A 23,937-nucleotide genomic window follows, 5' to 3' on the forward strand; every position below is an offset into this window, starting at 1 on the left:
TTTTTGATCAACAAAAATCAACAAGTGGAAATGTGGATTAAGTCCAACTCCAGATAATGCTTTGATTCGTAGAATTTGTTTCAAAAATGGTATAACAAGTACAAGGTAAGTATCTCTTGCATATTTCATAGTTTCAATTTATTTGAATCAATGCATTATTCATTGGCACCTTAACACTGTAATTACACACTACCTAACCTACCTTACATTTTTTATGTTTGGTTCTTAATTTAGAAGTTTTTGGGTAAATGGGTAAAAAATAACTCTAAATTATATGTGGTGAAGACCAAGTGAATAACCCAGTTTATATTATAATAAATATGTGTTTGCATTTCATAGTTAATTGTTTGACTAGGTAATAATTGAATGCATATAATTTCAATAATGCTCTATGTTATTATTTTGAAGTATTTGTGAATTCCGTAGCTACTAATAGTTATTTAGTTTGCGCAATTTATCTGTATTTATTGATCAACTATATTATGCATTTATATTTAGCAATATATATGAAACTTATGAATGATGCAGGTAGTAAAAACTTCAAATTAAACAAAAAAATCCATCATAACCCTTAATTCTGAAATCATTATAAATCCGAATAAAAATGTTATCAATATTCCATCAAGTCTATTCCGACATAACACTTTTAACGGTGGTTCTACCAAACAAGTTAATTAGATAACACTTCTCACTGTCATTAAATTTATCGTTGGCAATAGTACATTGCACAAGTGCAAGATTGCACGATTGCACCACAAGTTACACCGAAGTTCGAAACACAGGTGCCAACTCAAAGATACAAAATAAATAAAAGTACACCAATTGTTGTTTATTGTACAGATTTTATTCTGGTTTTTGACACGGTTGAGTTGTCAATTCCCATTTGTGGTCCCTTAAAAGCTCGTGTGCTTCTGCAAAAGTGCATACAGCATAGAGAGAATATTTACTTACACAACACAATATGTGTCGAGACGATGGAAATGGTATCTAAGTATCATTAGGACGATTGCATACGTCATATTCAAACACAAAGCAGAATGCCCATAGGAGGTATTAATTTTTTGAGCAGCGTTGCCACTTAAATGAAATATGATCCAGGATTGCAGAAGATAAAGGGGCGCACAGGTCACTCAATTTTTAATGATGTAATTTAAGCAGCAATATTGCTTAGGTCACCTGTTTTATCTTTTTTGATATTCGTTTTATAGATCGTGAATTAATTCGTCGTGGTCGGTGGTAACCTCTATCTGGTAATTTAGAAATGTAAAATAAATATACGCCATCGATCTACTTTCCGAGATAACGGAAGGCAAACAATTAACTTTTCTAGTTACTAACACTGGCAGTGCAGGAGTGTCTGCTTTTTGCGTGCTCTGAGCAATTCCTCGTAAAATGCATGCAAATTCCTCACCTCGCCATGCTGCCTTCTGTAAGCTTACTCACTAAGACTTTTAAAGTCAATTAACTTAGTTTTGTGATAATGTTGCTTTGTTTATAAATGCATAGTTCTGTACAATCAATTCTTTAGTATATCTCTATTATTAAACTTGGTACTGTAGCATGCAATTACTTATTCCTGGTGTATTCTGCTTGCATGCATGCACTCTTCTTGCCTTAATGCATGCTAGTTATTTTTTTATATACATATTAATGCTGGTTTACTAATTTTACAGATTCTTTAATTAAGTGGTTATTGATTTCAACAAGTCATGTTGTGTTGCAGATCAGAGAAGGTGCGAATGCAGCAGGCAATGCAAGAAAAACAAAAGTACGACCTGTCGAAGTGGAAATATTCAGAATTGAGAGACACAATCAATACTTCATGCGATATCGAACTTTTGGAGGTAAAATCAATGTTTATTGCACTCTTTAATTATCGATTATAAGGGGGGAAGCTTTAGGGTAGATAGCTTCATCTCTTTCTTATCAAATGAAGAAGTTGCAGTTATGGTTGAAGTATGTTGATCCCTGAGAACCGCTTAATTAAGAACACCTAAACAGAACACGAACCCTTTTAAAATGGCAGGTATCCGAAAGTTCCATTATTTTATTACCTTGGTCAACATTCTGTGGTCAGTTATAAAAAAAAAAAAAACATGTTTTACAAAACGTTGTTACTGTATATATAACTCTTGTTGATTGCGAGGGATACGTTTTGGACATAGATGCGATAAGCAAAATTTCATGGGGGCTTGCAAATCATAATAATTTAAAATATGAAAACACTTCATAACAGAATGTCTTACACAAATAAAATAAAAGTAATATAACTTTCCAATAAACTGAAAATATTGCATTGAAAATCTACATAGTCTACCCTGCTTGGCCTGTGTGCACCTTTTATGTGAAATTTATTGATAACTGTCAAATAATCTGATCATATGCACGTTATTCCACTCATGACGATTCCTGGCATGTGGCACAAAATAAGTGCGGGACATAAAAATATTTAAAGTCAATCGTAATACAACGAATCCACACGCTAGAGTCGTAATAAACGAGGGTTAAATATATTCAGTGCAACCATTCAGAGGTTAAGCAAGCTAAATTTGTAGACCCCTTCTCTGCCTCCTGCTTGATAACGTTGGTCAGTGTGTGCGATGTCGAGAGAGTGAGGGGAAAAGTAATCAGATTCTCGTATGCCACGCTATACGATTGTTTTTATTTGACGAGGCCTGGTTAGGACAGTGATTAATTTTTATTTCCTTTGGTTAAAGGCATGCCGTCATGAGTTCCATCGCCGACTCAAAGTATACCACGCGTGGAAGGCAAAGAATCAAAAGAGAACCACAATGGCGGAGTCGGAACGTGCCCCAAAATCCATCATGGATGCAGGTTAGTTGAGTATTGTATTGTTCACTCACTCACTGATTTTTGAAAGTCAACAAGAAAATGAAAAAGTCTGCATTGATAGTGGATATTTTACTAACAAGTAAGTCTCTGTAAAGGAAAAAAGGAGATAATATGTCTTAAAAATTGAAAAATGATTTAAAAAACCAAATTAACCTGATTGCATATTATTATATTATTATGTATGTATGCGTAAATGAGAAAAAGCACAAGTCGAATCAACACTGTCACGTGATGTCATAGTGAGCAGCCGCTACGAGAAAAAGTCTAAAAAAATCTAATGTCGTTTAGGTGTTTAAAATGTTATCAGACTGATGCTCCCATCCTGTAGCACATTTTGAACCTTTAAACGGACATTGTCAGTTAGCGAAATCTGCCGAAATCACCAGAACAACAATGAGCTCACCTCACGCGTACCGTACTGCATCCAACACCCACATGACTCAACGAATGTTTTTTATCATTTTCTACATGCCATACAATACTGTTGTTCGGTCTCTAGGTATGTTGTAGTGTTGAAAAGAATATAATATGTATATATATATATATATAATATTTTTTATTAATACATAACTATATGATGGTAACAAAATAAATATATTAAACTAGACACAGAGTGAGTAGTGAGTGACCCCTATATAAAAGAATCTATAGATTATGTTGATTGTAATTCACTCATTTAAAATTAATGAAAACCAGTGGTGTTGTCTAATGATCGAATAACAAAAAAAAATATCCATAAATTTTGTCTTGAATAAAAAAAAATAATTTAATTAAAACTAGAATGCAATTATTAGAATTTGTCTAGTTGAAAACTGATATTATGTATTTGTTATTTTTTTATCAGCTGTCAAAGGACCAAGGATGCAGCAAAAAACGGAGATTCTGGGAGCCCAGCATCGTTACTTCCGAATCCCGTTTGTGAGACCCACCGTCGAGGGGGAGGTGGTAAACAGTGCCACTGAGAAGAGGGGCTGGTGGTATGCGCACTTCGACGGACAGTATGTCGCCCGCCAGATGGAACTGCATCCTGATAAGCCACCTGTCTTGCTGTGTGCAGGTATTGTAATGATATATTTTGTATTAGAAACTATACTGACACGAAGAATCGTTGATTATAAAAAGTATATTAGATACCTACCATAGGGATTTCACAAAAGTGTGAAGCTTGCTACAATTAAATAATGACTTGCAGCTAATTTAATCATTAGTAGCTTTTTTCCATCTGCATAGAAATTTCCAGACCAATTATTTCTCTTCCAAGTTGTAATGTTGTATGTGTCACATAAGTGGCATTGTATAAATTGAAAAACAGTTATTTTATATTCTTTTCTATTATTCTAATTGAGTTTTTTGACATATATTTAGACAAATTAATTGCTGACTCGTCGTCTACGGTGGACAAGCGGTAGAGTGTCTGTGTTTAAAGCCATAGGTCGTGACTTTGAACCCCTAAGTTTTTATGATGATTTATTTAAATTTTATTATTATGTACCTAGTATTTAAAAATGTGGAGGTGTCTTATTAATCGATGCAATATAGTAGTAAATCAAAATGTTATTTGAACAATAATTTTGTTATTTTGTAAAAACCACGATAAGCTGAAATAAAATTGAAAACAAATTTAGTGGTATGAAGAAGTCTTATAGATATTTAAATGTTAAATTATAGGTGTTGACGACATGCAAATGTGCGAACTGAGCTTAGAGGAAACCGGTCTTACGAGAAAACGTGGGGCGGAAATTCTGGAACGGGAATTCATGGTGGAGTGGCAAAACCATGGCGGGTCACAATACAAGAGCCCTTCAGATCGCCGCAAGTAAGTTACAATATCATTATTGTCCGTGTCCGCTCTATGGGTGGAGAATACGGACACTATGTGGCGTCCCCCAGAATTCTTTTCACTCACCAGTCTTTTGCTGCCAGCCTCCTGCCTTATAGATTCTGTGGATGGTATAGTGGCCATACTTACTGCACCAATTCAGTTGTTCTGAATCTTCTTGTTTTTTGTCCCAGACATTTTGCATTTGGTCGAAAGCTGCATTGGCCATTCCTATCCTTTGCGAAGTGCCATCCTCAGTGATATGTACCCCCCCCCCCACTGTCTAAAACTATCGACATACTCGATGTTCTCCCCCTCTCTGATAAATGATCAATCTGGATCAGGATATATTATGCTTTCCACATAAAGATTTCCAGTCAAAATTGAGTAGTACCCCACAAATAACACGTTGTCTACTGTGAAAATAACTCAAAGTGCCTAACCGACAATGTTTCAATCAAATTTTAAATGTCTCTTGGCACTTATAAACCAAACAGTTCTGTATTCCTGTAATAGTGTAATACATGGTTTCACCAGTGGGTCGCGAGCGAATATTGAGTGGGCCCTCGCCACTGTATACATGAAATTAAAAAAATAGAAAGTGATAAATTTGATATTTCATTCAGCTATTTATAATTCTTAAAAATTGAAATAAACCTAAGTTACGGAAAATAGTGTGATAAAATAATAATAGTTTGAATTGCCAATGCACTACAGATGGCTTGATTCGTTGCGTTGGATTTGTAACCCATTTCAAGACGACTTACTAACTAGTATGTCAACAAAAGCAAGTGAAGAACTCATTGATTTATCAGAAGATACGTCACTGAAAAATAGTTTCAATCGTAAACAGTTAACGAAATTCTGGCTCTCAGTTGCTGACAATTATCCTTGCCTGTTCGATGAAGCTATGAAAATCTTCCTCCTCTTTACTACCTCATATCTATGTGAGGTCGGATTTTCGGCTATGGTTAACATTAAAACTAAATATCGAAATAAATTGGATATATCAAACTCACTGCGATTAAAAGTAACTAAAGTTGAAGTTGATACTAAAACTGTAATGAAGAAAAATAAGAAACAAATACATCCTTCCCATTGAAATAACTTTGTAGAAAAACCTTGCAGGTGTAGGTATTTAAGTAATATTTTTTTTATTTAAGTTGTGTTTCTTATTTCAACAGTCTTTTATTCATATTGGTAACACTTATAAAAAATATTTTTTTTATTTCAATTAGAACAAATAAGACAGCATTAAGTAGTTCCACGACTCGCCACTAGGGAATCTGAGCATTACCAATATTTATACCCTCTTTTCTCTAAGACAGCTAAGAGCTGGTGGAAATTTTTGTTTGATGGGTCGGGGCCCAGTCAACTTTGGGAACCACTGGTGTAATACAATAAAACAAAAATATCAATTTTTTAAAACACATGAAGGAATGACAGTTTCAATATTATTTACGACCCACTTCACTCCCAGCCCTTTTGGAATGTCATTTACGACTGTATTGTAAAAAATATATAGTCGAACTCGGTTATTATGATCACGGAAATAGCAAGATCTCAGATGTAAATGAGGAAACATTCGTTGACATTTTAGTTTATGATTTTCTCCATACATTTATTCACTTCTATAACAAGCTACATATCGGGTATACTGAGCAAAAATATCATCAAAAATTTTCTTAAAACTGTTAATGTGTCGATCGTTTAAAAACATTTTTGACCCTAAGCAATAAAAACCGACCGGGCAGGATGCCGCCGGGATCGGATTACGTCTATGACAGTAGTTAAGTGTCTAAGTACCTAATAGTACCTAAAATGTTATATAACGTGATATAACGAGTAATGCTTATAACGAGCAAATTCAGTCGCTCCCATCGTTCTCGTAATAACCAAGTTCGACTGTACTTCATACATCTGGCAGGGGTCATTTAAACAGAATCCAGTGTCGAATATAAATATGCATGGATGAGTGAAAAATAAGTGTAATAAAACTAAATAAAACATATTTCTAAAATGACTGACATTTGTGATAAAACTGCGAAACATTTATTTTATCGTGAATTCATATTTTGAGTGTTATGTTCAACCATCTGTTGATATATCTTTAAAGCAAAGGAAAGCATATCCAATTTGTTTTGTATGGCAAAGTTGCATGTGTCTATACATGCCAGTGTGCATTTACAGCATGTAACACTTGGTTACTATACAACGCCACGTTGGCGGGAGCAGTAGATAAAGTGATTATTCCATTATTAAAAATGTCAGAATCCCTGTATTTCATTATTACTTTTTATATGTGTTTTTGCTAACTAAAAAGGGGCTATTTAAAGAATGTCATTGGTTTATAAATAAAAACATTTTTTAATGTCAGAAAAATACTATTCATCTCCTAATTTTCACGGGATTGCGGCATTAAAAATATTAAGCATAATCAAGGTGCAGGCGCTGAGGATTGTAGTAACACATACACATACTTGCACCGATGACAAATTGAGTAAATCATCTTCAAAGTTAAATATACGATTGTAAATTCTTCATATCCGTTTTTGTGAATGAGTTTCCGTCCTCAAATGATTATATTTTTATGTCTATTATTTTTTTTTTAGCGAAGGAAGCCAAGTCAAGCCAAAACATTTAAATAATATACGGTTGGTACAGAAATAGTGGGATGTACTCCAAATGTTGAGAATAAAATGTTTAAATAGGTAGGTTTGTGGTGATGTGAAAACTCATTTTATCATTTGTACTTATTTAATCCTCAGCACCTCTATTATAAAATTTCATATTATCCAATCCAATCTTAATTAAAGAGAGCGCTACTAGATACTGACAACTATAACTTGAGGCGCTAGTGTCGCGATGTGAATATTGTTGGTGTATTGCGAGATATTAGTTTTAAAAACTGCCGCATCTCAAATTGTAGAATTACCTTCCTACATTTTATTTGGTATAAAATTCATTTATTTTTGTTTAATTATAACAAAAAATACTAATTCTATAATCCTAGCGTTGAAAATTCTGATAGTAATCCTTGCTTTAGTACATTGCATTATTTTAATGTATTTCTGTTTTGTTTCAGATAACAATGGCCCGAGTATAGAAACAAAATTGGCTTGCTAATCGAGCAAGAATAACCAAAAATCAAGTGTCTTTAGATTTTGCTTGTTTGTGATCAACTTTACTTTGCAAGTGAAACATTAATTCACTTTTATAGTATAAAAAAAATCTTTATCAAAAAATGATTCCTATGAAACCAAATTAATTGTCACATTCCATTTCATAACAGTCAATTATTAATTCTGTGGCCTTATCCATTTAATAATAATTATATTAATAATAGAAATAAGATAAAAGTTTTGAAAACATGAAGAATCAATTATTACACTTTAGTATTTATTACATACTTACATGATTTTTATGTTGTGATTTTACGGTATTTACTTCCCATTGTGGTATTAAATTTGCCTCTAGCATTATAGTTATTGAAAAAGTTGACCGTATAGGTAAAACCTATCAGTACTAACTAAAAATACTTATATATGTATGCATAATAGCATTATAATACTTAAACGTACTGTAAGATGCCGAAAGCAATCCTATTGTATAGAATATAATTTATACTACATCTTTGAAATGCATTATTGTCTTGTAAAATAATAATTTTAATACTTTTGTAATGATTATAAAAATATCGCTTACCAATTCATTGAATTTGTGTATTTTTAAAATATTTATTACTTCTATGCCAAGTCTATCTTGTAAAACTTGTAAATCCCATTCTGGTCCTAATTGAGATTTTTTATTGAATACTAGTTGAAGTACCTTGGTTTGCTTGGGGTCATTTCCTTAATTGATATATATTTATCTTAACAAAACAATAATAGTCATTGTTTTACCTCTGGGCATGCATTAAATGTCAAAATAAAAATAATTCTGACAGCAGTGAAAGTCAAACAGAAGAACACCAATATTATGCAAAAACAAAAATTCTAAATTGAAAAGAACAAACAAACATCTTTGTATTTAATATAGGTACAGACCAACAAACTTATCTGAAGTATGGGATAGGGGAGTTACTGTCGAAAACTACCCAATCAAGACACGTAACCGGACAAAATCTGACATTCGAATGACATTTTCAAAATGGCGTCCTATGGTAGTTCATAGTTCCATTTTTGGCCATTCTACAGATAAGTTTGTAGGTCTGTAGGTATGTATATAAATATTTGCTAGTATTGTCAAATAATTACCTATACTGTGTATTCTCGTATCTATAACATGTTTTATCCTATATATATATTTATATAAACCTGAATCATTGTCATTATTTTTAATTATTCAAATTTCGAAACCTATTTAAAACGAAAATTAAACAGTAATTTCTGTCGTTTGAAAAAAAAATTGAATTTACAAGGTTTACAAGATAGATCGTCAACATGGTGTATCCACAGTAAAGCAAAGGGCTAGAGCGCATGCTTTGTGATTTTGGGTAATGAATCCCGAGGCTAGGGTAAAATGACATATTGTCCGTTATCGATCCATTATTTGGATTCAGGTTATGGATCCACACATTCACATCAGTGGCAAAGACTTCGTTGAGAAGAGGTAAATGATTAAATGATAAAATAACAATATATGTACACTTGACAGATATTTGCAGTGTATGTAATGCCAAATAATGCGTGGAAATGTGTTTGATCATATGATGGAAAGACAGAGGATAGAAACTGGTCATAGAAATATTAGTTACAATTACAGATCCAATAATTTCATAGTATTTAAAGGTGTTGGTGACCTCTCACGTTGTAATTTTATTGCTTTCGGATTGAATCATAAATCAATTAATTGTGACAATTAGATATTATGCTTAGAAAATTTGTATGTTTGAATTATTTTTAGTCGAGATAAACTTTAAAATTTGAGTCTTTGCCATTGCTCCATTTTGTGGAAGTCTATGTCCAGTTTTTATAATAAAACGCCCGTCTGCATGTTATCTTTATGTTTTAAAAATATTGTACATTAAAATCCGATATTTGAAAAGATATTATTGCCACATTAAAATACTAGTGTCCAATTCGCCATTGATTTTCATCGATTCGAATCTTTCAAATTCAACATACAACATTTTTGCACTAACCCATTGAAATTCTTTGTCATGAAACGAAAATTATGATTTTTCCTTTGCTTGTGCATAGATCACTTTAATACTACAATATAAAAGTCTGATGATGTCAGATTGTACATGAAACGACAGGAGATATAGAATAGTATCACTTGAAGTATTTATTTGTTATAAAGAAGTGTTTTATAACAAAAAAGTTGTAATTATATTGATTGAGATGCATGTCGCGTACTGACATGGCGATAAATTTGGAGATGGTTTCGTCATTTTGCAGAATACTTTAAACGATCACCACTTCTGTAAATTCAATGATGGAAAGTACCAACTCTAATGTTTGAATTATTTGAATGTATTTTGAATTATTATTCATTATTCATGCTAATTTCAATTCATTTTAACAGTTTCTACGTGTGCGTACGTTAAAATTACTTGCGATATTATATTCATAGATAATATTTTGAACAGAACCCAACCTGCAGACCATTGATAATAGACACAACATTCTTATAGAATATAGCTAAAAACAAAAAATACGCAATGTTGACATGAATCAAAAATGTAAAGGCATGTAGAAAATGATAAAAAAATGTTTATTGAGTCACGCAGGTGTAGATGCAGTGCGGTACAACGTGAGGTAACCTCATCGTTGTTCGGCAGATTTTGCCTACTGACAATGTTCGTTTAAAGGTTCCAAATGTGCTACGGGATGGGAGCATCAGTCTGATAACATTTTTAATACCAAGAAAAATGACATTACATACAGTTTCCCGTAGCGGCAGCTTACTGTGACGTCACACGATAGTATGCGACATGCACCTCAAATCACAACTTTATGGGCAGGTTAATATTTTTAATCATCGGTATTGTAAACCTGACATGAATAATTTAGCTTCAAAACTATTATCTAATGAAAATGTTATATTTAAATCCTGTATAGTATTTTATTAGATAGGTACTTATACCTATCTAATAATTAGAGTATTGGTAGCTATTTACATTGCGGTACATACAACCATTTAATTCGAATTATATTATTTTAGTTTAATGTGGAATAAGTCTAAAAATTCCATTCAAAAGCATTTATGATTATAAAAGGCTGTTTTAAGACAGTCATTCCGTTTATATTACATAATACGAGACATGAGGTCCACCAGAATATTGCAACAGTTTTTAGCAATATCCTTGATGAGTTATTTGTGATGAATTAATAATAAATTGATGTCAGTATTTTTTGCATTTCACAGAAGTGAAGAGTGTTTATAAAGCAAATATATTTATTTATATTACAGAGGTTCAGATGTTAAGTTGTATTTTTTTCGAGAAATATATTAAAAATAAAAATTGCTATACAACATGAGATTTGTCTTTTATTTCTAGAACTAGCTGACCCGGCGAATTTTGTACCACCTCAGAATCAATAATCTTGTGTTAACTTAATAGCTGAATTAAATTCAGTTTTTTATTAGGTTAAAATGAATACTCAAAATGAATTAAGTTCAATAAATGTGCAAAAATCAAATCAAAATGAAATAGATTACATAGTTTTGGCTGGTTCAGATTTCGAAGCATTATGACTACCGAGCCAACCTTCAGTTGTAAATTATGCGGTGGCAAGCCAGGCAGATCCAATGAGTTTAAAAATTCAGTTGCATAGTTGGTTGCTTCGTCTCCGTTTGTTACACAGTCGATAGATTTGAAGAAATGCAGTGGACCAACGATTTGATTTTGAATTGTGAAGTTTAAGTGATCCACATCTCTATTCTTTGCCGCAAGAATTGCTCGTTCACTCAACCAATTGTGATTTTTGTGGTTAGCAGTGATGTTCGGGAACACTTTGTTGATGAGGTTGTCCTTCGCTGAGACGAAATTGCAAAAATTCAGCAGAAACGAAATCAATCCATTCGATTCGTCGACAGGAACATGGCCGTTACCGATAGTCAGCAATTGCTTAGAGAAATCTTCGGCAGATGGATCGTTTAGCAATGCAACTCGCATGTTTGTCGTCAGCTGAAGTTTCTGCACATAGCGCCACAGAATCTATGATTTGAGGTAAGCGTTTATTTCATCGGCAGCGGTCGATCTTGGAATGACTGGTAGTGTTTGGCGGAAATCGCCAGATAGTAGAATCATTGCACCTCCAAAATATTTTGAGTAATTGCGCAGATCTTTCGTAGTTCGATTGAGTGCTTCCAATGGGCGTTTATGAGCCATTGTGCATTCATCCCAGGTGATGATATTACTTGCTACAAAAACTTTGGCCATTGCTGGGTGTTTCGCAATATTGCATGTCGGTTTTTCAGTCGTTTGAAGGTTTAACGGCAATTTCAACGCTAAATGGGCCGTTCGGCATCCTTCTAGCAACGTGGCCGCTGTCCCAGAAGAAGCAACTGCTACAGCAATTTCGGATCTCGCACGAACAGTGGCCAAAATCAATGACATGAGGAATGTCTTCCCAGTTCCACCGAGCACATCAAGGAAAAATAAGCCACCATTTCCATCATCAATTGCCTTCATTTGCGTATCGTACACTTCCTTCTGTTGGGGGTTCATTTGGGGGCATCTCGATCATATTCACGTTCACGTTCCAATTCTCGATTGAAAGCGTCATTCATTCCACGATGTGGCGTTGGCATTCCTAACTTGACTAACAAACTGCCGCACATGAGGTAACACATGTCTTCGATCAAAACCAAAGCCTGGTTATGTATCTCCTCATTCACCTCGAGATTGGGATTCCCTGTACTGACACAAATTCCACCAAAAATGTCTTCTGACATGTCATCCTTGTACTTGTTCCACAGTTCAGGTGGATTCGATGGGAAGCATGTCGAAATAATGATAGCAAATAATGTGCGTATCTGACTTGGAGATGACAATTGCTTCAGCGATTGTCAGGTTCCAATGAGTATCGTTTTCAAGCAAATTGAGCTGTTGACATGCAGCACGAAATGTTGGACACACTACACCATTGACAGTTCGAAGTGATTCAAATGATGTCGGCCCACGAACATTAACCAGCAACAACCGCAAGTAGAAGCATTCGTCATTCTTCGGATGAACTGTGTAAATGCGACCAAGAGCATCAGTTGAATGCACATCCGGATGATCAGAAACCGCATCGCCTTGCTTCCGACGTTGAAATTTCTTTGATGAAGCGTTCCAAGTGTAATAACGTGGCATCTCAGAGTAGAGCAAGGGTCGGCATCATGCCCAAGTTTTTGACTTCTAGAGTATAGAAGAGAGTATTTTTAACGCTCCGTCTTCAAACAGAGCAATCTATACAGGAAATAATAGTCACTCTGGTGACCACACGAAATTAAACAATATGACACAATAATATCTTACTTACATAATTTGCGATCCCGATTTTTCGAACAATCTAACAAGAGTCTAACCACTCTAACCCCACACCTATTTCATTCACTGCCATTACTTCTTAAAGATGCACTTAACTAAGGCCAATACAATTTTTCACAAATTAACATGATGAGGTATACAAAGTTCATTTTATTGTCCTAAACGGCCTAAACCTAACCTAAAGTTTCAAATTGTACTGGAATGTTTGTTGTGCCTATGCGTAAAATTTGATCGTATTCTGGGTGCCTTTTTGTGTAATGGTTTATTAGGACGCACTCCCTCAAAGCCTAAAAGAACTGTTAATGTACATTTTAAACATATTATATTGTTTTCGCGTTCAATGTAGAAATACGATTTTTTCCAAGACTCTTTATATTCACGAATTCGGACCTGCCTTACATTTTTGGCTACTTATTTTACTTAAATTCAAGCACAGACAGTCAAATGATTTGTTGCGAGCCAGGTAGGCATGCAAAGATTGTACGTCATTAGTGCAGTATTTCCCAACCTTATTTGTGCCATGCCCCACTTCAACGCTTCAAAAATCTCCATGCCAAATTAACTTTTAACAGAACTGCTCACAAACAATATATTTTTGCACTGGGGGGTTACCCTAATTGGCCTATTTCAATACACAATACCACTATTGTTCTTAACCTACCTTAAATTTTATGTCTTACTCATAAAAAATGAATATGCATGGCAATGATATACAAAAAAAATGTACTAACTAATAAATACATATTTGTTTGGTAACTATTTTATGATATTTATTTACGGTATTTCGTATACTTGTAATAATTATTTTAGTATACCTATCTATTATAATTAATATTATGTTCCTCAGAAATAAAACAATATAAAGGAATCACACGGAATAATTACAATCATATTAACGTGATGCTATAAATGTGAATAATGACAAATTTAATTGAATCTAAAAGAAGTTTGTATTTCGATAGCTCACTAATCATCTAATACTTAACTGTCAACTTCAGTGTTTCCCTCTCCACTAAACACTTGAAACACTCCAGCAAACGGAATGATTTTGTTTACTGAAAATTCTGTGGGCAATTTCTAGATTAGCGTAACTATTATTTGAGCTCGTAAAGTTGTTTCATCAAATTTAATGTTCAATGAACTACCGCTACAGCTTTTTTAGTTGCCGTACATTATTTTTATTAGTACCTAACTAAAGTCAAGAGTACACAGTATAAAAACGAAAAGTATTAGCGGCATTGTAACTTACCTATGTTCTTTTCTAGATTGAAAATTTCGTAAACAAGTCAACTACTGTTTTATATATTATTAATTTTATATATAATTTAGAAACATACGATTTTTACAAAATACTTATACTGGGTGGGAAATGAACCGACCCGCAATGTTGTGCTTTCAATAAAAAGATTACTACATTCTTAATTCTTGTGCATTATTTGTTAAAGAAAACATACAATGATGTTCCTGAGGTGAATGCAAAGTGTCTCAGTATTGTAGAAGGTTGTTCACTATACAGGGATCTGTGAACCTTTACATAAAGACGGCAGTACAATATGGTCTATTGCCGTGTGTACGTCTGACAGTTTTGGTAGTTGATTTTGCATCACCTTAAAAGACAAGGTGGACAAAGATTTTGATTCAAAAAATAGATTGTGTACAATCTCTATATACCAAAGTGCGATCAAGCACAGCGATTATTATAAAACCGGTCGTAATAAATTTTAATATAGGAGTATCAAGTATAATATACTGTTTAATTTTTCGCTATACATATTTAATTCACTTGAAAATATATTTTGAGTTGATTGTATGATGAATAGATATCGAATCGAAGTGAAGTTATTTCTTACCAGTTGGACCAGCTTGGGAAACTTCTTCCACACCTCTCTGCCAAATGTTGGCTTACAATTACAATTTTAATAAAATTATATATTAAATCTTAATTATAAGCAATTAAGTATTTTGACAAATATTTTTCATTTACGTCAAATTTCGAGTTGAATATGTTCGTGTCAGCCGGCTTTTAGTGCAACTACATAAGTTTTATGGTACCTACAACAAGTACGTATATTGAACATCAAATACTTGCGAATATGTTTTAATTGAGATAATTTCGGTTATTTGACAGAAAAAGTTACGTTTTCCACACCTATACTCTCGGGTCCAGTGCTGTTGACATAAAATTTTTTACTTTAAGAATTTTGGAGTTTCATATATTATATTGATAGACACAAATACATTTTGTGGTTTGATTACTTTTTGTTCTTACCCCGTCTTATCTGTTATGCGTCATGTGTTGACATTCGACTTTGCAAATTTCTTCATCGATACATATCTCTGTCTTATTCCTTCATTGACTTATGCGATACTGTAACATGCGTTAGAAAAGGACCGACGTGTATAATTGTGGCATACCATATAGGATATTTTATTTAAAATACTCTCTTTCACCTCTCATTTTATAAATAGGTGTGAATTCTGGGCACGATGCCGACCTCTGGAGTAGAGCAACGTTCGTGCAAACGGACCATTCTCCAGATGCACCGCCAAATGTACAGCAGTGTGAGCACCCCTCTTGCTGCTGTTAAAATATAGCACTTATTGCAACAATTACAATACGTTGGTTGTAATTGTTACAATAAGTACTAATACTTTTATACAAACCTACCCTAAGTTTGATAATATCTATCACTTTATCACTTAAGCAGTCGATAAGTATAGAATAGACCCACTCAGTGGCGCACCCAGGGGGGGGGCAGGGGGCCTTGGCCCCCCCCAAAATATGAAATCATCAGAATGATTTTACACATTGAAATCGAAAGCCAATAAACTATACCTTGGGCTTAGACAAACAACACGGCAAAAAATGATTTGTAATTCTCCAGCACCCTTTTTAGTAAAATTTCTTAGATTTTAATTTCTAACACAAAAATTTCGAAACACTAATGTCAGGTTTTTTTAGAAACCCGTTCCCTAATGAAATTCTCGGTGTCCACCTGAATTCCGGAGTGGTATAGGTCATGGATGGGGAGGGTTGACAGGGCTCTAGCCTGGGGGCCCGGGCTGTGGGGGGCCTGGTGTGTCGGGTTGACCAGATAAGTGAGATAAACACACATCATAAATTAGCTTTAATAGTAAAAAAAGTCGCCTGCTATTATACTTCATAACTATGAACATTTTAATTTATATAATTGTCCAATATATTTTCTGATTATTATGTGTCGATACTCGACAGCTCCATTATTAAAGTAGATGTATTGAAAATCGTCAATAAGTCACTGTATAAGTACCCTCAATTTGAACTAAAACACAATTTGAAAAACGTTAATGTAGTATTTCACACTGCCTTTAATCTAAACGGTGGATAGGGGGCCCGTCAAATACCGTAGCCCAGTGGTCGGCAAACTCATTAGTCAATAGAGCCAAATATCAACAGTACAACGATTGAGATTTCTTTTGATAGCCAAATTTCTTAAACTTAAATTATATACGTAGGTAGTAAGTAGGTACACTGCTAATTTACTTAATAAACTTTAGTTAAAGTTTTAAGTCCTAATTAAATTATAGGTAGGTACACTGAATAAAACTGAATATCATACGTAATAATGATCTTATTTATTAATAAAAATTAAATTGTAAGTCAGGTATCCATAAAATTGAATCATGACAATGACTGACAAACTCAATGTGAATAATGGCCTTGCATCTCCTTGTAAAGTTTGGGTAAGTCAGGTTCGTATGTTGTTGATTTAATTTTAAGCACGATTCCAGGTTCTCATCAATAAATCGATTTCTTAATTTACTCTTGATTTCCTCTTTTGGAAATCTTTTTACTAACCACAAAACTTGCAATATTAACATTGTTGACAGATTTTATTCAGTACCTAATTAAATACAGAACTTTATTTTTATTGACTCTTCTCCTAAGCTGCTTTCTTCCTTGCATCATCGACAGAATATTTAGCGCAAAATTACGAGTTTTTAGTTGTATCTTTCTAAATTTCAATGCGCCAATTTTTCCCGACACATAAATACAGGTCGGTAAACCATTTAAGTTTTGAATAAACGCGAAGTCTCGGTCTATTCAATATTACATTTACGGTTATCCTCTTCCATTTTCTTTGCTTCTTCTTTGTAGCCATGTCAAATATGGCAGAGAGCATCTGTGGCAGAGCCGCACTCAAAGGGCCAAAGAGCCGCAGTTTGCCGACCACTGCCCTAGCCTGAGGGCCCGTTTCAGGATGTGGGGGCCACGGTGTAGGTACACCGAGTGCAATAGACAAAAGACCGATAAACGAGATATTAGGATGTATTGAGTAGGTTGTGTATAATTTAAATGCAATAATACTTTTTTGTCCATTTTCGATTAATATGTTGGAACCTCAATATTGAAAAACCAAAAATCTACTATAAACATTCGGCGAAAAGAACGACTACACCCACTACGGTGGTGGTGTAAATCAAAAGAACATTTTTTTCGGTGGAATTCGGCATAAATATTATAGCTCTCTAGACCAGTGTTCCCCAAACTTTCGACATCTGTGTACCCCTTCTATAATTTTCGTAACACTGAGTACTCCTCGTCAAAGAAAAATGCATATAAGTACTTCAATAACAATCAAAATATATTTATATATTCCTTTTGTAGTACATAAACAAAATAATAATAAACGAAAAATAAAATTCATTCATAATAAAATATAAATAAAAGTTTGATTATAAAAAATTACATTCATTGGTTATTAATTTGAATCTGAGGTGCGGTTCCACACCCAAAAGGCTGTTCCTGTTTTTTACGTAATGTCTACAAATGCTGAAAAAGCAGCTTCACATAGATGACGGATGAGTTTATGAAACTGCCACATGGATTATCAGTGAAAGATACTTTATCGGAATCCGATCAGGAAGATGTGAATGAGGATAATACAGCGATTATTGCTTAAAAAATGTGGGACAACAATTTTTTTGTAAAACTGAATAGTTGATTACAATTTTATTTTATCATAATTAGTAGGTCCACATATTTAATTATGTACGAGTAGATACGTATCTATTTCATTATGAAAAATAACAATGCCTAATAATAATATAAGCGAAACCTTAAAAATACCTATCATTTATTTTTATTTTATCTATATGTGGTTAAGTATTGTCACCAAAAGAAAAAGGAAGGCCCTGGTGCCCGACAGTTTCAAATTCCAGATCAGCGATTTAATCAAAAACACCATTGCCCCTGACGAATGTTTAGAATCTCTGACAAAGCTAAGTAAACAATAGCACCCTCAATGGGCAAAAAAAAAAACTGTACCTACCGGCGAAATCGTCGCTCGGCCGAGTGACAGAAAAAAATCACCGTTAGGTTTTGACTCGACCGAAGGCATTCACTTTGTACCCCTCCCCGCTGTCTCACCACCGATAGGGTCGTTGCAGATAAGGGCGGACAGTACTCATTCTCCCGCCAAAGTGGAAGCTGATATCCAGGGTGGCACCTTTGGTGCGGCCCGGATTCTTTACGATGTAAACCATAAAGTCGCGCTCGCTTCATTATTATAAATCAGTGAATCCCTTTTGTGTAAGTGGCCCAATAATAATCCCTATAATCACCTCAAAACCATGCGTCGCGTCCTCGATAAAACGCCACCGCGCCGATTCGGCTAATGTGTTTAAACACGTGTTACCCTATAATGACTGTGCGATAGCTAAATCTAAGACTCCTGTGCAAGTGTAATTAATGATGTAATCCAACCAATGTCTGAAAAGTTAATGTAATTAAACGTCCCTGCGCAGGGAAATTGTCAAATCAAAGACGTGTTTTATCTTGAATTATATGTCCTGATGTCCACACAACCCTCAATCAAGGTGATGCTCGTGAAGAACGCTGCCAGCATACATGTGAGTTCTCCACCCTTTCTTCCCGGTATTAGTATCTACAAGCAAAAATATTAATTTAAAAAGTCAAAGTATTTTTAATTTATTTAACAACGCCCCCTTTCGTAAAATAAATGGGTACTGTTATTTATTTTAATACTTACTTATTAATGCCCTGTCATGATAATTAGCATGAAATTTATTTAAATAAAAACAACTACGCCAAATAGCGTAAGCGACATGTCTGGAAAAAATATTGCATCATAGACATAAGCAAAACAGCGTTACCGTCACTATCTCGAAAACTAAAAGCACTAATTGTTTTATAATTTCAGTATAGGCAGTAACCAATTATTATTAACCACATTAACAGAATTCATTTTTGGAACTAATTACGGAAGTAATTAAAAAAAAACCTTCTGTAAATTTATAAATTGTCGCTTACGTTGTTCTGCCGATTAAGGGTCGATATATGTCATTGCTTCTTGCGCATATTCATGCATATGATGCAGGCTGCCAATGTACATCGCCGGTAGAATAGTCAATAGACCAACATTAGCTGCATCTCCTTCGGTGCTGATTGCATCGCGTAAATGAATATACTCATCCGAACGCAGTTTATTATTAGTTGTATACGGATTTTTTTTTGTGATTTTCTTACTTTTCCAATGCACAAGGAAACTTCTCAAGGCCGAGACAAAAAAAAAATCATCGAAATCAGTCAACCAGTTCTTGAGATATCATCAAAAAAGCCGTTCCATACGAAATGTATGAGAAAATGAATTTTCTTCAGAATTTTTTGTTTGCATTCGTTTGATTTATTTGATAGACGCAGTCGGAGAAGCAAAGGAGATTCAGGCAGGACTACTTCCTCCAAAATTTGCCGGGATCTACAATTACTACTATATACTACGAAAGTCTTTCGGGATTATCTGAGGCTGAACTAATTCAACTGTCAAATGATAATTTGTTTGTTTGTTTCTTGTTTATTTTTTCTGTCATGTATCGGAGATGGCGTTGTATACGGATTAAAATTTTTTGTGATATTCTTATTTTTCGAATGCGCAAAAATTCAAAATTCATCGAAATCATTCAAAAGCCGTTCCATACAAAAAGTATGAGAAAATTAAGTTCATATTTTTTTTTACCGCGAAATTTTCCGATGTTTTAATAGTTATTCTGCTATTCGGGGCGGAGACAAATCCAACAAATCAAAGATCATAAAAATCGGTCCAGCCGTTCTTGAGTTATAAATGGTGTAACTAACCCGAGTTTGTTTTATATATGTATATAGATTTAACAAAAATGTGTACGTGCACTTGACGGAAATGAAATTTTTGCTTTCCATTTTCATAAACTTCAACATCGTCCAACGTATGGCAGTTAACTGTGCATGGAATCCTCATCGTCGTCATGTGGTTATATTGAGGTGGTTATTGTATTAACAAGGCAGTGAAATAATATTTAAATGTTTTTTATTCAGATCGATTTGATGACTATAACAGAATGTCGTATATCAGCTAGACAAATGGAATTGAAACAAGACACATACTGTTTGTTTCAAATAACAACTCTATTGGGTAAAAATATCTAGCATAGTGCAATGTTCATTATTTATTTAGCTTTAAATATATATTGCATTATTTGTATACAGTTTGCATTATTAATCATTATTAATAATCATTATCATTTATCTAGTTCGAGTGGAAAAAGCTTATTAAAAATATTTTACAGCATTGCTGGTCATAAGGTTATCAATTAATAAACAACAGATTTAGATACTTTACGAGGATTATTGATAAAATGTCAATTCTATAATAGATATTTCTTTCACTCTTTGATATTGTAAAAATATTCAATCTCTATGGGAAAATAAGATTATTATTAGACAACATTGCGGTGAAATATGAAAACAAAAATATAATGTTACCTCTCCATAACCTTACTGACAAATTTAAATACCATATAGTTTTTTGACCCCAATATTGTGCGTCAGAACCACAGAACAAATTAATAAATGATGGCAATAACCTCAATACACTACATTTTGAATATATGTGTCCTACGAAAATTAAACACATATTATAGACATGCAATAGTGTGTGTTGCAACCTTCAATTACACCAATAGTGAATGAGTGTCAGTGCATAAACTGAGAGCAGTTATCAGAACAAAAGACTAGCTTAGGATGTATTCTTGATACGCTTATGTTTATCCCATATTCTTTCACACTTGAGATCGGTTGCCTGTTACTCCACACCCGTTAGGTATTTCAGTTCCCATTAATTTTGTGTTCCCTGTTCAGAGTACTACACTTTTAGATGAATTTTAATTCAATTTATATATCACATAAGCGTGTAGCTCGATAGTTTTGACAGAAAATATGTAGTTTATGCAACAACCTATAACATCGTAACGTCGTGTTCCCAGGTTCGAATCCTGGGTCTGGCGAATACACATATTTTTTATCAATGTGTGTGTAAGTCAGAATATCGACTTTGAGCAAGTGGCTAACATCCATTTCTCGTAAAAACAGAACTCTGTTAATACAAACCTCCATGCTGTGTAGGCCCTTATGATCTTATTAAGATCGGACATCTGCGCCATTAAGGCGAAGGCAGTAACACTAGAAGGGATACTCACGGCACACCTGTTGAAAAACTGTGTGAATACACATAGAATATGTAAATATTTTTTGTTAGATTTTGACCTTAATAATATTAATGAGGACGTGGCAGTTTTTGGAAATAAATGACTCGTATGTAAAGTTCATCACACGATTTCTTAACTATGGATTTTACATGAAACCAAACATAGGTCTGTTAATAATTTATACTTCCATTGTTTCGCATGTATCTACATGACAATTGAATCCCATGATCTTCCTTGTTAAAGATCCACCGGTATAAGTTGTCCGCTGACTGAGGGCACTACAAGCTAACATTTGACATATCATTCAACACTTTTTATACTGTGATGAACCAAGTTCTAAATTCGAACATCGAAATAATAAATGTTGCCAGTGACTCGCAGGTAAAAATTGTCGGTAAGGATCAATCGAGAGACAACATATTCTTGAACATTATTTTTTCGCTACCAAATACCTCTGGGACAATATTTATAAAAATAGTTATATTTTATATTGAAATAAATTACGAAAAATCAATTAGGATATAAGATTGAAGAATTGATGATGAAATTTATTTTAAAATTGATAATCATTAACAATTTAAAAATATTTATAACACTGTATTTAAAAAAATTTGAATATTATATTAAATGAACTGACAAAAACATACATTGTAGATTTTTATTACATAGTTTATAATGGTGAGAAAAGAATTTATATTGTGATACCTACAATTTCATCTTAGTGGGCTCACACATACGAACTCAACTCAAAAATCAACAATTTTATCTACGCAATTCAGTTGGCAACTTCAAAATACAGATTACTAAATACAGAATTTTCTCCAATATGTAATGGTTATGTAATGTTAATTAACAAGCTTCATAGACGTCTGTACAGTAAAGAATATGTTTTTTGCATATAGCTATACATTACTTAGGTGTATGAATATTGTCTCAACAGTCGGCTTACAATCAGGACAGGCTAAGAAATATTGCAGTGGGAAGTGAGAGATCAGTATCAATAATTGAAAGTGGGAGATTTATTAGAATTTTGAGTTAATATGAGATTAATTGTCTGCATGAGCTAATAAAGTACATTTCAGGGATCTGGAAACAAAAACAGCAGTTTCCATTTTAGCCAACAAAAATACATTATTTCTCTCTTTTGAAAAAACTATTTTAAATTGTTTATTCTTATTTTATTATTATTGGTATCATTAGATACGAATAACATTTTAAAACACTTTTTCCACGAGAAGATTGAGAGAGAAATGATATATTTTTATAGGCCCAGAATGGAAAATGCTGTTTTATTTTCCAAAGTCCTCATTTGAATTGTAAGTGTTCTTCATGAGATGTAAATTGTGACTGGAGATATAAATAAATTGAGATATCACTATAAATTAGTTTCTTGCTATTTATATAAAATAAAATGATTTTATTTAAACATACAAACTGAATAATTTCCCCATTGATGTTTGATGTTTAATGAGGTAGCTAAATTTGTACACTGCCGCCAGAAGTATTTATTCATAATGAAATCAATAAATGCATGAGTAGAAAAATATTTCAATTCCTAAGGTATATTCAAATAAATTTTTAAAAATGATCTTTCTATGAGAAATATAATTTATTCTAAGCACTACTATAATAAAATACTTTGTTACAAAAATAAAGTAGGTAAGTATAAAGAGTAGAGTTTAAATTTTAGAAAATTATGATATGTATAACATCTGTCTATATATTTTTTCTAAATATTCAGTTTGATCCATAAATTTTCAATGGGGTCGGTAGACTTTTAGTATTAAATAAAAAAAAAATGTTTAAACTTATTGCGAGTGGAAAACTACAAGGTTCTAAGTATTTATTTTTGGTGAAACAAAAGTATCAATGGGGCAGCATAGAATACTACTTATTTTTATTAGGTTTGTTTTGTCACTAAAATAAACACTTGAGGAATCTTATAGTATTGGGCTCGCGTAATGTAATTCTAAAAAGATAAAATTAAAAGTGGTATAAGAATACTAATTAAATCACAAATAAAAATGTTAGAAAATATCGTAAACTTGGCACCCATTAAAATATTTAGAATTCACAAAATAATATTGTTTATTATCTATTAAATTTAGAATTTTTAAAAATATGTTAGTAATTATTAGTAACTATAACAATTTTAAAACAATTCTGGGAATGATGGCTATAAAATCTAAATTTTAATCAAATAATGATAAGAAATTGAGCCCTTCTCCGAAAAAAGAGCTATATCACATTAACGCAAGTT

At 33.2% G+C, this 23,937-nt stretch overlaps 1 protein-coding gene across 3 annotated transcripts in view; it reads left to right on the top strand.

Annotated features, from left to right (window-relative positions):
• The window catches only part of jar (Myosin heavy chain 95F jaguar), a 109,374-nt gene extending 99,055 nt beyond the window's left edge, over window positions 1-10,319 (top strand). The window contains exons 21-26 of one of the 3 annotated variants that reach the window (XM_085952824.1): window positions 1,724-1,844; window positions 2,718-2,835; window positions 3,698-3,910; window positions 4,522-4,669; window positions 7,285-7,383; window positions 7,758-10,319. In XM_085952824.1, the coding sequence (XP_085808950.1) occupies window positions 1,724-1,844; window positions 2,718-2,835; window positions 3,698-3,910; window positions 4,522-4,669; window positions 7,285-7,342 (658 nt within the window). In that variant the 3' untranslated portion in view covers window positions 7,343-7,383; window positions 7,758-10,319. Of the gene's footprint in view, window positions 1-1,723; window positions 1,845-2,717; window positions 2,836-3,697; window positions 3,911-4,521; window positions 4,930-5,063; window positions 6,787-7,284; window positions 7,384-7,757 lie in introns of those variants that run through there. The other 2 variants (XM_085952831.1, XM_085952838.1) reach the window with 2 other exon arrangements.
• The last annotated feature ends 13,618 nt before the right edge of the window (window positions 10,320-23,937 follow it).

This window comes from Rhyacophila brunnea, unplaced genomic scaffold (genome assembly GCF_057557595.1).
Source record: "Rhyacophila brunnea isolate RB1 unplaced genomic scaffold, BYU_Rbru_1.0 scaffold_10, whole genome shotgun sequence".
Classification (NCBI taxonomy): domain Eukaryota; kingdom Metazoa; phylum Arthropoda; class Insecta; order Trichoptera; family Rhyacophilidae; genus Rhyacophila; species Rhyacophila brunnea.